Consider the following 15,906-nt stretch of genomic DNA (forward strand, 5'->3'; position numbering starts at 1 on the left):
AGAAAGTGAATGGTGTTCTTTCAGAATAATAGTATTTGGCATAATAGTGGTTTCAGGTGTACTCTAAATCACAGTTCAGCTGGTACAGGTAGAACACCCTGTTAGTGTAATTATACAGTGCCCGATTGTGGAATCTAATTTAAACTGATAAAACAATATGACAGCAAAATATCTGTTTGCTGGCTCTAGCTTCATGTGGTCAGCACACAGACAGTACTTAAAAGGAAGAGAATACCATCTGGAGTAAATAAAGCTATTGCACAGTAATCTGCCCGACTTCCTTTTAAGTGGAGGGATGTCATTCTCCTGTGTTCAGCTTGAAAATGGGACAAGTTCTCTGCTTGCAAGTCCAGTTTTTGTATTGCACACTATTGTTTACATAAGCTGTCAGAAGTTTTGTTTAAGGAAAGAGAAGATTCATAGCCTGTTACAGAGAAGATCGTTTTGTAAGGAAAGTGTACTTTTAAAAAAATTCTCACATGAAAAATGTAAATTGTGAAACAGGTGAATAATCTACTGAAAATCTGAAACAAGATCTGTTTGTTTGGATAATGGCATGTTTAACTTCTAAGTAGTATTTAAAGTGTGACAGTTTAAGGGTAACTACAACATTGTTCCTGTAAGGATACTAGTTAATACAGCATTTATTAAAACTTGGACCTTGCTGGGCTAGAATTATTTAGCATTCATATTGGTATTATTGAAGTGACTAATGTCCAAATGTTGACTTGGTCCTACTGCATTAAATGTTCTACTGTTATTCTCTAAAATAAACAATTAAATAGTCATCTGTTTGTAGGCTAACATAAAAGTTTTAAGTATAGCTAATATCTCAAAGCATACAGTTGGTATACATGTAACTTTGGGCATCTCCCTGCACAGTGAACAGTTAGTAAAGCCTATGATAAATTAGATGTATTTCTAAGATTTATGTATACTGCTGTCAGTTGAGTTAGTTACCTTGGCAGCTCAGGGTTTTTTTTGTTTTTAATGAAATGATTGAAGTCTGCAGTTTCTCACTGCAACTAACTTTGTGCTAATATATGTAGTGTTTGCATGGATACTGCATTAAAAAAAAAAAAGCCCAGCCACCAGGTCTGTTTCTTTACTTGAGTGCTTCTAGCCAAGAAGCCATTTCCTTCCTTTCTGGTGCTCCAGAGGAAGGAGTATGAAGGACAGTGATACAGTGTCCTGTATTTATTGGGACTGGAACTCTACCTTACAGGGTTATGTACTGCTGGTCTTCAATCCTGCTTTCTTTGGGAAAACTAGGAGGGCGATCCTGTGTGCAGAGGTTCTGGATTTTGTGAGAGCAGAGATTCTTTGGAGCTGTTACTATGACACAGAGCAGCAAAATCTACCTTAAAAGTTTCTCAGCATTTAATAACCCCTAGTTCTACAGCCAGCCTGTTAACAGTGATTTGCTAACAAAGCCTTGCTTTAAACTGGCATGCTCTGACCAGCACCTGATGTGTATGCAGTGCCCAGTAGACTAAGACCTGGTATGTTTTACCTTAAAGGAGCTTATCTCGTGGTAGTTGGGTACTTCTGGTTTGGATCCAGAGTAGTTGATGGATTGCCAACTTCTACACAACAAAGTTCTTTATGCCCAGCATAGGCAGTAGATAAACTCATGGTAGATAATTCCCTTAAAAAATTAGTGAACTGTTTGAAGGTTGATTCAGGATGTGAACAACAAATTCCAGGTTCACTTATAAAATGGAATGAAATGGCGAAAGGAAACAGAAAACAGGAGACCAGCAGCAGCTACTACTTATGTCTGCATGTGTTTAAAAAATGGTTCTTAAATGTATTGCAAACACTATAATAAGTGTCATAGACCATTTTGAAGACAGTAGTGGTCCCAGAGTTCATCTCCAGACTTAACACGACAGTGTTAGGGGATCTGAAGGGGTTTTTTTTAAAAAAACCCAAGAGCTTCAGTATATTTTTATAGCAAAGTTTTTATACTAATGATGGCTTTTTCTAGACCTGTGCCAGCATTATAGTATTAAGTAGTTTATCTGTTCATGATATATCAAACATATACATGTATGTTTGCTGGTACAGAGTGAACCCATCACTGAAAATGTTTTGGCAAAATAAATTTACATTCACCATAATTATATAACTGACTTACAGTATTTCTCTTGAGCTTGTTACAATTAGGTTACAGTTAACTTTTTTCCTTTTCAAAGGAAAGTTGAGACAAGTAGGCCAAAATGTGCTAGTAGTAGAACTTTCTTAATTAGGAAATTAGGCTACTTCTTTCACTAGACAGCAAGCATTGTGCTTTTCTTAAACCAAGGAAACTTAGTATTGCTGCATTAAACACTAAAATGCATCTAAACCGTAAGATGTAGATTTTAAGCAAAATATTGAGCCTGTACTTGTGTAGTGTGAAATGTTGATTGGGGAGCTTTAGTTCTGGTAACTACTGAATTGAAAGTGACATTGGCAGCAGGATTCCTGTCTGTGCTGACATACACCAACTTTTCAGTATGCTGCCTTTGAAAATACACTGACAGTTACTTTGGAGATTGGTGTTACCAGAGAAGGTGAGTTGTGACACTAACTGGGATAATGAAAATAAAAATAAAATAAGATTATGATTTAGATTTTTAATGCATTTTTATCTCCTTAAACTTATATTACAGAACTCTTAGCCATAGAGCTATTAACATACAATTGTTGGATATCTGTAAAACATGTTGAATTGGTCGGCTGTGTGGCTAAAATGGCATGCGGGAAACCTTTTGCAGTGTATGAATCAGCTTCAAGTGGAAGATAGGTATGGAAGAGTCTAGAGTGAATGAAGTAACCTTTCTGACTGGCATGTTCCATGGCTTGTGTTTCCCCAGGGCTTTGAATTCATGCTGGAACAGGGACATAATGAAAGGATACTATCTAAAATACATATTGATTTTTATCATTTGGGTGGAACCAAAAAGGCTGCATTTCAGAAGTATTACTCATTTCAGCAGTTGATACTTCCATCCAGCGATGCTGGCATGCTTTACAAGTGAATTAACTTATCTGAGAGATGCTGAGACTAAGGAAGTGTTACCCTCATTTATAGATAAGGGCCATGAGCTGTCCAGAGTCATACAGGAAGTTTGTGTCAGAGATGAGAATAGAACCAGGTCTCCTGACTCTGTCCTGTGCCTAATCATAAGACAATCCTTCAGACTGGCTTAAAACATTCTCTGAAAAAATACTGTGTTAAATAATTTTAGTGGGAACTCACACCTCAGCCGACCACATTACAGATGCTTTAAAAAGCATTTACCAAATACTGCTTTTAATTAGCGTTTTGGGAAGAAATACATAGAGGGGCTGCTTGACCACATTCTTCTAGATGTTGTCAAAATGGTCTTTACCATAAGATCCATTAATTATTCTATCATGAAATCAAGGTTCCTTCTCCAAAAGTCTTGTTTCAACATGCTGTTTCATTTAATCTTCTCAGGGGAACTGCATTTTTTCAATAATGTAGCACAAGAGGATATTCAGAAGCTTTAATTTAAAAAACCTCTGAAAAAATAATATAAAGTTTATTGCAAATCAATTTCCTACTCCAGTGGTTCTTGGCATATGGGAGTATTTTTTGAGTAGCTTTTGTCAGCTAGCACTCTTCAATGGCAGATGCTGATACGCAGCAACTTTGCCTGCCCAGCAGTCTAAAGAACATTTAACATTGTTAATGTACATGGCAGTTTGTTGCCATGCAATAGACTTATATTTTAATTTACTTCTTTTTCACTCAGCTGAAGCAAGACTTCCAAACCTATTGATGTTGTAAAAATAATTCAGAGTCAAACTGAAGGATATCTTTTCCTAGAACTTCAAAATCAATAATGGATTAATCTTTACAGCACGTGAGCAAAATTAAATTGTCAGACTCTCAGAAAATGCAGGTGCATGTTTCTGATCCAGTGTACAACACTTTTTTTTAATTCCATGATAAGATTAAAGTGTTTGAGAATGGACTGGTTTTATGTTGTGGTGTAAGTCCATTTTCTTATTGGGCTTTAACTGTTGCAATGTTGGCTGTGTCTTCTTGAATTTGGGTCTAAAACTTGGAACTTGGGTATGTCTTCAAGAGTTATTTCAGGCTAGCAATGTAACACTGAGTATTTATAGATGTTATCAGCATTTTCCTAAAGAGACACTTGTTAGGTTCCTCTTTAGGTCATCTTGTTACTATTTAAAGCTTTCTTTAGCCTTTCAATTCAGTGAAAAGTCTGACAAATTGTGCTTTTTAGCAAATACACAAAGCATGCTGCAGTACTCCATGAAGAGGTGAAAGCCACTCAAATTCATGTGCTAACTATCATGGGCAGTGTGTAACTACTTAGTAGCATACGCTGGCTTCATGTTTGAGTTTAGGAACAGCATAAGAAAAGATGTCCATTTAAGAAAGTAATACAGTCTCAGTTATACCCTAAGAACTTAGAGGAGTTCAGAGGGTTTTCTCCTCTCTTAAAACCACAAGATTACAATTGTTCCAAGTGTGGTCATCTCAAATTGGGGGTTGGGGGAGCAGCCAGGACACAGACAACCCTACAACTAGTGGGGAAAAAGTAGGAGGGAGAACAACACATTTTGCTTAAATGTCTAATTTCATTCTAACATGCAACATAAAGCTTAAATCTCTAAAAAGAGTTTCAGAGTTTGAGAAATTTCATTTTAAGAGATGTAACACCGAGTGACCACTGAGGAGTTTATTACAGTATCTTAAACTTCAGTTAAGAGTTCTTGCTTCTAAGTGATCTTCAAAAAAAACCTATTGGAGTAATGGTAACTGCTCTAAGCAGGCTTCAGACCATGTAGTGACATGCACACAAGTTTTGTAAACTTGGGGTTTCTTTGTTTAACAGAAAATATACACAGCTTACCTGAAAAGTTTTAGTCTAAAGCCTTTGGCCAAGGTCCCTTAAACTACCTGCATCGGTTCTAAATTTTAATACTATTTAGATAATCTAGCCAAACTGTTATGCATACTGTATCAGGACTAAAATCAAGTTTTTCCTTAAATAAGAAGATCAAAGCTATTTACCTTTGGATTTCCAAGAAGCAGCTTGGTGAGCTAAGACTCAACTACAGAGAGCTTAGACCTACTTTGGGGAAGAAGCTTATGAACTGTTGGCCATTGGTCATAGAGGCTTGTTGTGCTTTTTGTGAAATTAGTTATTAGCTGCTAATGTCACTTATTAATATTTACTGTAGTCACACAGAGCAAATTAAGTAAACAGGAAGGGAGGTGTAAAGTTAGAGAGCTGCTGCAGCAGACCACATGCTCAGCTATTCTGAAGCATTTAAGGGAGAAATGACTATTTAGCTGGTCTTAAACACTACTTGTCAAATTGGGTATGTTGTGCAAATTGCCCTCATCCAGATTACAGACAGGCATTGAACAATGGTAAGAGCCTGACTTAGCATCATTTAGGCTGATGTTTCTTAGTTTAGCATAGTTTAACTTCACCATAGTTTTTAGTTTTCTTCTCTTTTACTGCCAAATAGGAAGAGACACAGTTACGGTAGGAAAGGCCTGACGTGTCATCGTTCCTGTTTCAAGTTCTTTGGCAGGAAGTAGAGGTGAAAACAACAAATAAAGATAGAATCTGTATATCTAATACCTTTAAAAAGAGTTTGAGATTACATTTGTCTGCTTTGGAAGCATACCATTATTTTAGAAACTACAGAAGATTCTTAGACTGTAATAATCAGAACTAGAACATCAAGTCATGGTTTCTTTGCCATAGGAATCTCTCTGAAAAACTATATTTCCTTTGAAATAATCCAGCTGATACTAAAACCAGTCCAACTACTGTGCTCTTTTGAGTGGATGTTGTGTCTCATTACTGATGGCAGCTATAGTGGTGTTCAGTTATATCCAAGCTAAATCTATTGTTGCATGAAGTTGTAAGCTTTCCTGTAGGAAAAGGTGTACTTCAGCAATTTGTCTGAATATGTAAATATACATTCAGTTAAGAGCCTGAAAAAGAGCGCAGACAACATTATCATGTTTAGCAGCAAAATGTTGGTGTTTTAGTTAAATAAAAGTAACTTTTCAATTGAACCTTATGTCAAGAAGAGGGTGGGGTTGTTTTCCCCTCTGATGGGCTTGTATTTGTTGTTCCTCCTCATTTGATTTGTATTTATATCAGAGGTGAGATTCCCATGTGTGGTAACTTTTTGTTTTTAATTACACAGGTTGGAGATATTGTGAAGGTTACAAGGATGAATATAAACGGTCAGTGGGAAGGAGAAGTCAACGGTCGAAAAGGGCTGTTCCCCTTCACGCATGTCAAAATATTTGACCCTCAAAACCCAGATGAGAACGAATGATTCCCTCTGCCCAATTTACACTGCTGCTTCATTTTCCTGGCTATTATTAGCATTGTTTGAGGTGGGATGATGACTTAATGGCACATCGCTAGCATTGCCCATTTTCCAGCTTGCTGCAGTTTGATGGTTCTTTTAATATACATTTGGAATATGTACAACTGAAGTCACTGCCTGACCTTCATACCTTAGTTGCATCATCCAGAATTTAGTTTCACTTTTAAAACTCTATTGGGCCTTAAGCTGGAGAAGACTGAACCAGTACATAGCAGAGAAGTATGGGGAAAAAACCTTTCCTGTTGAGACTTCCATGGACTTTTTCTGGCTTGCTCAGTAGGAACAGCCCTAATCTTAGATCAAACATGCAACTTGTGCATTACTGTCCAATGAAAAGCAACAACAAAAATGCAATTTTAGGACTGAAGAAGACTTAGTTTTAAGAGAACCTGTCCTAAGTAGTACATTTAAAATGATGGTCTCTTTAAAGGACAATAATTGAAGCTTACATATTCTAAGCAGTTGTATTAGAAGCTGCTCTTTTCTGTTAACTCCTAAGCTTGTTGTTGACCTTCCTGAAACAGTGTGTGTTAAATGCAAATAACCATTGATTGAGCTGCATTGAAGCTGAGGCATTTATTTATAAGGAAACTTAGGAGGGGTTGATACTTGTAACCTGTTTTTGACATACTTAACACATTTCTGTTGATTTTTTTGCAAGCACTAACTGTAGAAAGTGAGCTTTAAAGGGAAACACTTTGGCCTGGTCTAAGTACTGCTCTTCTGCAGTGTTGAAAGTGTAGTTTTACTAGTGTAGAAGTGCTTGTCACTAAGCTGTTACTTGGTAGACAGATTGATCAGATTGCCATGGTGTGGAGAGGTAGGAGTGGGACAAAAGAACTTAGTAAATACTGATAAAATACTCTTATTTAAACAAACACCCTTTATACCCATTTCTCAGCAGGCTCCCTTATCTCTCCAAAGTTTCCTAGCTCTGCCAGCCCCAGCTTGTCAAAGCCCCTTTTCAAACACAGTACCTTTTTTCTACGGCGTCTTCATGTTGCTGTGCTTCCCTTCCAGAGCTGCTTTCATCTTCTTTTTTCCCCTCTCTTATTTTCTTGCTGCATCTCCAGTCCTCTGCATGCTGCCATCTTTGTTTTTACCCTTCCCCCTGAGTTGGCTCTGGTTTATGTATGCCCCAGATCCCTCCCCCTCCCAGCATCCTTTAGGAAATGGTTCATTGGAGTCAGCTGCCTGGGTTCCCCGATGTGATAAATTAACGCTCAGGCTGGAGGAGGCCACAGAGGTGTCTGTTATCAGTATAGCTTCTGTCCATAAGCTATACTGCTGTAATTGTACTTACAGCAGGGATCTGTGTGGCTGCAGCTACATAACACCATTCATGCCATGCAGTCAGCTCCTTAGCCTGTGTACGGGATAGGAAAGCTGAGGCACAGTGTGTCCTGTGCTGCCGCCTTTACATGTGTTTTGTAGGTAAACTGGAATGCTCTTTAAAAATAACTGAACACTGAATTAACAGAACACACATCAGCAAAGACTACAACTACACCACCTCCCTTTTCAGACAGCCTGGCTAAAGAAAAACAGCAGTTGCAGAAGCTGACAGGAAAACAGCAGCCCCTGTTTTTTCAGCTCTTGAGGGCTGTCAATTGTAGCAAAATGAGAAACTTGAGACACCTGCAGATCTCACCAGTTCTTATAAATGTCAAATGATATAAAAGTTGTTGTCTTATGTTCCAGCATGTTTTCTTGTTGATTTGTGTCGCTTGATCCTAATAAAAGCACGTTGTTCTTAGCTCATGTGAAAGTGCCACGAGACCCTTAATTGGAAGGCACTGAAGAAATGCAAAAATGGTGTTTGCAACAAGACATTCAAAATGCTGTTGGGTTTTTATTATTTTTTGAAGTCGTCTCTCTGTTCATCTGTTAGCTATTTTCTGTAGTATTTATCAAGTGGCTGACAGTCTAGAAGTTCTTATCGAGCATTTTACTACCAAATTAACTGTGAAGTAGAGTAGCATTGACTGAAGTGTTTGGTGCTGTAAGAGTAATTCTTGACAATAGGCATTGACATTTTGTCTTGCAAAGAAAAGCTATGCAGCTCCCTTACCTAAAGAAGGTCGTGCTTTTTCTGTGCCCCAGCTATGCCCGTAAGTTTACTACACAGATTGTACTACTGAAAGTCATCTTTTGAATACAGAAACTGCACTAAACTCAGTCTGCTGCAGAGAAATCTTATTTCAGCCCTGACCTAGTTACAGGCAGCTCTTCAGAAGACTGATTGTAGAATTCTTCTTTTGCATGGTAAATAAATACTGTGAGATTTGACATCTTGAGCACAGCTTTTGACCTGGATATTTTTTTTTTCCCCACTGAAATAAACATCTTGACTCACCCCCCCTCATTGAATAAGGTTTGAACACAAGCATTGGTTTAGGTTTAATTATGTTCTGATACTGCAGAAAAGCAAAATATTTTACCTTCAGAACTATGCAAAATTTGTGTGTAGCAGCATCGGATGCAAGGACAAGAATTCTTAATGCCCGTCAGCCCGGGTCGCGCCAGGGCCGAGCAGCGTTTCTCTGAGTAGCAGCGGTGCGGTTCAGGTATGTGGAACGCGGTTCAAATGTAGCATCCTGACCTGCCTAAGCCGACTGTAACCTCGCTGCAAAACGTGTCTTTGCTGTTTTACTACGAGACAAGTATTTTCATATAAAGACTGCGTTTGATCAGTTTGTGTTTCTCTCTGAAGGACTCTGGATTCTCACTTGCTTGCGTACGTGTGCTGTCTCTGACCTCTCTGTGTAGCTGTTCCTTGGGCGTGTAAGGTTTACTTCATGTGAAGCATGGGAGCCTACAGGTGATGGCTTCCACCTGTGCACCATTAAAGTTGTTCTTGCTTTTCAACTAGGAGCTGGTTTAATTACCTGGTGCCACAATAGTTAATGATCATGAAAGGCTTACTCTTCAAATTCCTCCTGTTGTGTACATGTGTATATAGACATTGAAGCCTCTGACCGGTCTGAAAGTTTAAATGAAAACTGTTTTTAATCAGTGTCCATCACTGGAGAAGCGCTAATTTAATTAATGATTGTTTACAAATTGGGAAAGAATAAACAAAAGGGAATATCCTGTTTGGGTTGGGGCTCTGAAGAGCCTGAGCATTATTTTTGTAAAGGGAAAAACAGCATTCTTTGTGCCATTTCACGTGCCTGTAAAGTAGTTTTTTATATTGTTATTAACATCCTGGGAACGAGTGGGCGGCCTTTGTTTCCTAGTCAAGTTTTCAAGCATTTTTCTCAGTACCTGCATTTGAAAGTGAGACCTGCCTGAAAGACTGCCGGCCTTTTGGGACCAGTGAAAGCATTCTTGTATAGCTGTCATTTTCTGTTTACTTGTGCTAAATGAAAGTGTGTTTTGGGACAAGGATCCAGTTATTGCAGTGGGAAAGGTGGCCTTGTATTTGAGACAGTCTTCACTGTGTAAACTTAAGAACACAATTTGTAATTTAAAGACCATGATCTTCAGGCAATAATATTAAGTGTAAGCTCTCAAAGTTTATTTTGGGGATCATAGCTTGTTTTATTTTTTGTGTATAAGATTAACAGTATTAAATGAATTATATTCTTAGAATATATGGAGTGTCTTTTCTGAAGATTAGTGCCTTTTTAATTTCTTACTCCACTTACTTCATAGAACTGGTCCCAACATCAAGCCACTGTTTTTTTTCCCAGTGCCCCATCTGTACAGTCTAAATAAAACTTGCCTCAACTTACAGTATTATTTGTTGTCTCTAGTCTCAAAACCTTGACAATATTAGCAGAGCATGGAAGTCCTCACTCTGTCATTAGGGTGCCCTGTTTGGTGGGTGAACAAGAGTGCCAACCCAAGTTCTCCAGAATCCGGGGAAGATCCAAGGAGGAGAAAACGCTGTTGCCAGGATGAACGATGCTCTCCTGCTCCATCCTCGTGCCTCTTCTCAGACTGTTCTGCTGTGCGCTGGAGGGTCACCTGAAAGACACGTCTCTGGTTATACAGATTGTGCGTCTCCTCCACCTTCACCCGACACTTCATTGCTCTTCCTGTCACTGTGTTTCACGCTGCTCTTTTGCTGAGGCTTTTAAAGGTCTCTGTAGAAACCACGACCCCCTTCTACTGTGATACCCTTGACTGTGCTTGTAAGAATGACTGGTTTACGCATACGCTTTGAATTTAACTTGTTATTGTTTGAGCAAGTAAAGGTGTAACCCTGGCGGGTACTGGAGAGGGGAAGGGCTGGAACGCCAGCCACTGCTGAAAGGTGTCAGCGTAACGTGTGTGATACCTGCTTCTGCAACCAGGAGGTCGTCTTTTGCCTTTTCCCAATCAATCGAGAACAGCACTAACTTAAGGGGTTTTTTTATATTTGGGATCATTCAGTTAATTTATTAACAATGTGTTGAAAGTTGAGATGATCTTATGTAGGAGAGAAACTGAAGAGGAACATTGGACACTCAGCTGCTGCAAAGGAGAAGTCTAAAAAGCTTGTGTTGTTTCCCTGGACTCTCTGTAGGTATGTTCAGTCTGGTGTTTGTCTTCTCTGGAGTACAGATTGCCATGTGATGTTAATAAACATGCGTAGCCAACTCTGCACAGTGTCTTATCATCAAATATCTCATATTTGGCAAGTTACATGTCAGAGAAAAACATCAGTATTTCAGATACTTGAGCAAGAACAGGTAAGGTGCAGGCAGCAGGCCTGAGAACCCCATTTCAAACGCCTTCAGGTGCCACCTTCAGCTTTCAAGCAAAAGCTGAAAGCGCTGGGTGGTTACTGCAGCTGCTGCTCGTGACATCCTCAGTAGCTGCTGTGCAGCAAAACCAAGCGGCCCCTGCTACACTGTCCGTCTGCTTCCTGCAGAGTTACGGCAGCAGCAGCACTGCTCCTGTCTGCGGTGAGATGTGTACAGTGCAAACAAACACAGGTGCTGCACATCCTTTATGCAAGGGCGGGCTACAGACAGCGACTGCATGAGACTGACCTGGGCTTGGCTGTGCTCTGGTGACATCCAGGCTTGTCTTGACACGAAACTGGCATCTACTCACACTTTTATTAGGCAGTGGGAGACAAAGAGCTTTCAGAGCCAAGGGCTTGGGGAAGTTTAAAATAGTTGTGTTCTGTACAGGAAAAAAATGGTGCCTCAGAACGCATCAGGTATAAATCTGCACCACTTAGGTTGTTGTAGCCTCACACCAGTATGATGTTCTCTGATTTTGTGATGTGTTTAGAAATAATTCCTTTCTACCACTTGAGCTGGGAGTGGGTTGCTTCACCACAGCACACTTCAGTTACTGGAAGGCACAAACTCCTGGGTCTGAGTGGGCTGCAAGGGACCGTGATGTCTTTCTGCATTTTAAAATGCAGGCTGCTTCCTGCCCTCCCTCACAGGAATCCCCAGCAGTGCCCGCCTTCCACCACCTGCAATGGATTCTGTCCCCCCTGTGTCCAGCTTCCAATCCCCGACACTGACCTCCCAGGTAATCTTCCAGCTGGGGACCACTGCTCTTGCTGCTCACCTTCTCCATGGGCTGGCACGGCTCTGCCCTCGCTGCAGCTGGGACTCGCATCCAGCACAGCAGTGACCGACAGCTCCAGCAACAGCCAAGTTTACTCAGCAAAAAGTCAAAGGTAACAAGAAACAAGCAGTAGCTCAAGCTGGGTTTATTTCTGATTTACCTGCATACAGGCTTTCACTCATTTAAGTTGGAACTAGTTTAGTTAGGTCAGTCCAACAGCAGGCACCATAAGCCTTAATTTTTAGGTGCAAGCTAGCTAGGATGAGCTGGGTTTACCAGTTTGTCTCATTTAATTTAAAGGTTTTATTTCTAAACCACGGCAATAACAAACACCTCTTTAGATTCAACCAGAGCTATGCCTGTTTGAGCTTACACCAGTAGGAAACACGCCTAAATTCACTCAAATAAAATGCTGCCACAGCAAAACAACACATTTCCTTGTAATTATTTGCATGATTTACAACAGTGAGGACTGTGCACGCAGGAAAGCTCTTTAGGTTTGTGTTCACCAGCAGGGCTGGCTCACCTTGGAGCAGCTGTGGGGGTTTCTGTCCCTTACTGTGTCCTCTGCCTTTTTTTAGAGGGCAGATCAGCTGCTCTCGTAGCAGCTGTTGAACTGCAAGTCACAGCTCAGCCTGGTAAGGTAAAGCAGTTCCAATGTCAGGTCACCTTAATACCCCGAGCTGCACGATGTGGCCATCACTGTGCCAACAGCTGAGCCCTCCTGCAGCAGCACTGCGAGTCCAAGGGACAGGCAGGTGGCAGGGAAAGAAACCACCACAGCTGTCCCAAAGTGAGCCTCCTGCTCTGATACCTGAGCCCTGAGCAGCTCGCCTACAGCCCAAGTTGCACCAATTACTGCAACTCATTAACACAGACTGTTGCGTGCCCACCTTGAGTCCGTTCCCAACACACGGCTCCAGCTGGGCCACCCTCCACAGGAGCAGACTGGGAACCAGGCACCACCCCTGTGACTCGGACCCATCTGTGCTTTGTGGGGGCTCCTGCTCCAGACTGGCACAACCCCTGGGAGCTGAACGTTGAGCTACTGTCCCTGCTCAGTGTGGCCGTGGCTGCTCACCATGGGAACCCAGCAGCCCCTGGTGTGGCTCACGCAGCCTCACCTGCAGGAGGTGCCACCCAGGCTGCTTCTGAAGCAGGCAGGGGGAGCGAGAGATGACGGGGAATTAGCACAGTGCTCTCCTCAGATAACCTTCCCAGCACCTGCTCGCTTCATTCCAGGCATTTTGTAACCAGAACCCTCCCTGCACGAGTTATTAGTCTCACCCGCCGCTGGCACACCAGACAATCGGGATCAGAGCTAAATCTGGGGTATCCACAGGGAACCGGCTCCTGCTTTGTATGTCCTGGCTGGTCCAACAAGGGCAGCTGAAAGTCAGCACTGAAAAATCCTCCACTTGTGATCTTGCATTTGGTCTAGAAATTAAGCACTAAAGCACAAGAGAAAGCGTGGATGCAGGGACTTAACGCCCCTCTGCTGTGTTCCCAGCCTTCGCCATCTAACGAATCCTCTCCAGACCCCGGGCAGTGAGAGCTCTCGCCTGCACCTCACAGGGTGGCGGGGGCAGAAGGGCAGCGCTGGACCTGCTGCTTTGCCTTCCCCCGTCCGCCCCTGCACCCGAGATTGGGCTGATGGGAGCAGTGAGTCAGAGGAGAGGAGGCGATTCTGAAGACAGAAGGGACTGACATAAGTGAACAACAGGAGCTGGTTTGAAACTCTTGGCACTCGACTCCTGCTCAGCCCACCACCGCTCAGCAGCCAAGATGGGCAACGAGACCCCCAGACATGATCCTGGCAGAAGTGACAAACCCAGCCAGGTCTTAGAGCGCTCTGTCACTATCCTCAACTCATCCTTAAAAACAGAAAAATCAAACTTGCCCATTTCTCATTACTGTGAAGTAATAGAATGGCCCCACGTATTCCCAGACTCTAATCCCAGGGTTTTAAAATGTATTTTATGTTATTTAACTAATTTGATCTGGATTACAAGGTAGTTCAGGGGACTCTCACTACATATTGAATCAATTTCTGTAATCTTGGACTGCCTCTTTTTTTGCCCTCATCTTGTGACCAGCGATATCGTTAATCCACTGACCTTGAAGAGAAACAGCTTTTCTCTTTCCAGGTATCACAGCTGGTGATCTGGCTCCCAGCCTGCAGCGACGACTGATACACACACAGCACTGGGCATTGCCTGCTGAGCATCCAGCCGAGCTCACTGCACGGCACAAAGGGAATGGAATTCATCAGGCTTGGACTTTTATTCTTAATACAAATAAGAGCCATATCTCTCAAAGATCGAACACCTCCTGCTGCCCCTGACTATGTGGCATAGCTGTGGCTACTCAGCACTTTGGAGAACCAGATCTAAAACTAACAAAGAGAATTTCCCTGCAAGAAACAGCACCTTGGCCTGGGCATGGGACACATCAGGGGGAGTCTGAAATGGAAAGGCTAAAATTGGCTCTGGTCTAGGATTCTGCTGAACAGTCTAACCCAGGTCTGACCAACACATGCAGGATATCGGCACGGCCAGAAACCTCTGGCCAAAATAATCCTAAACTACAGGACGTACCTCAGTAACAACAGACAGGTTAGTTCCAGTGCTCAGCAGCAGCTCCTGCCTGCATGAGGCTGAGTGACCCGCCTTCACTGTCACTAGTGACCATCTGATCGAGGCAGAGGTAGGCGATGGGATGGAAACAGCTCTCCAACCAGTGGGAGAAGGTGCTGGGTTTCTAGCAAGTGCATGTGCTGTACAGCCACGGTAGCCCACAGAAAGGCAGAGGTAGGTGATGGGATGGAAACAGCTCTCCAACCACTGGGAGAAGGTGCTGGGTTTCTAGCAAGCGCATGTGCTGTACAGCCACGGTAGCCCACAGACCTCCACAGCTGTGTTTGTGGTACCAACGCTGGCCTAAATCGAAATAGACAAAAATACAGACATGTTGGAGAGCAGCCTTGGAAGAGAAAATGTGCAGAGCCCCTCACAGGGCAGTAAAGATGTAGGACTTCCATCCATCAAGCGTGCAGGGCTCATGCCTCCCTCACTGCAGTGCCCTGATTTCAGCTGCACATTGCGGTTCCACAGCCCAGCGGCAGCTCAGCATTGAAACAGCTACAGAAAATGGAGAGTGGAGGGAGGAGACGATGTACCTGGAGAAGGACAGGCTGATTTAACACCCCTCCTGCTGCCAAATGCTCTGTGGGCTCTTCATCACCCAAAATAGAGCCACAGTCTGTGCCTCCAAGAGACAGCCCCTGCTAGAAACATGTCAGGGTGTTGCTGGGGCAGCGATTTACAGCACAGGGAGCCACCTCGGGAGCTGCTGACACCGCACCTGGCTCCTTTCCCTCTCCCCCACCATTCAATCTGCCTGTTGGTGCTTGCTACAGCCTGGGAACCTGACACAGGGCTCGACCCAGCGAGGAATGCAGGCAGGGTTTGGGCAGAGAGGAGGAAAGGTCCTGCATTAACCTCAGGGTGCAAGTCAGGAAGCCATCACACATGGCTGTCACCTAATGCCCAAGACACCTTGACACAAGGGGTCCCTTCCAGGCCAGCCACAGCCTGGCAGAGGCTGAGCAGCTCTGAGGCAGCCTCATCTCCCTGGGACCAGCTACACTGCCCCAGGAGCTCTTTGTGCTTCCCAACGCAAAGACACGTCCTCCCCCTGGAGAGCAGCTCAGCCAGGGTAACCACCTCCTCCTCCTCTGCTTGTTTTGCTGCCAGGGCCCCTCCCAAAACATGAGCTGCTTCAGCCCCAACTTGCCCCAGACTCAGCCTCCAGCAGCACCTGAACAAGACCAGTCACGCGAAGCCCCTGACCCAGCCTCGCCGCCACAGCTTCGCCCCTCGTGCGCTTCCAGCACAAAGCGGCAACAAGGCCGGTTTTTTGGGTTTCCCCACATTCTCCATCGCCTTGGGACGCCCTCGGAGAGGCTTCCAGGCCTGAAAACCT

General features: G+C 43.0%; 1 protein-coding gene across 1 annotated transcript in view; it reads left to right on the top strand.

Annotated features, from left to right (window-relative positions):
* Nucleotides 1-7,350, top strand: part of CRKL (CRK like proto-oncogene, adaptor protein) — a gene marked incomplete at its 5' end in the record, with an annotated part of 13,385 nt that extends 6,035 nt beyond the window's left edge. The window contains one exon of the mRNA XM_010170450.2: nt 6,217-7,350. Coding sequence (XP_010168752.2) covers nt 6,217-6,351 — 135 coding nt within the window. The remainder of the gene's footprint in view (nt 1-6,216) is intronic.
* Between the last annotated feature and the right edge of the window lie 8,556 nt (nt 7,351-15,906).

This window comes from Antrostomus carolinensis, unplaced genomic scaffold (genome assembly GCF_000700745.2).
Source record: "Antrostomus carolinensis isolate BGI_N321 unplaced genomic scaffold, ASM70074v2 scaffold28706, whole genome shotgun sequence".
In the NCBI taxonomy this organism is placed as follows: Eukaryota; Metazoa; Chordata; class Aves; order Caprimulgiformes; family Caprimulgidae; genus Antrostomus; species Antrostomus carolinensis.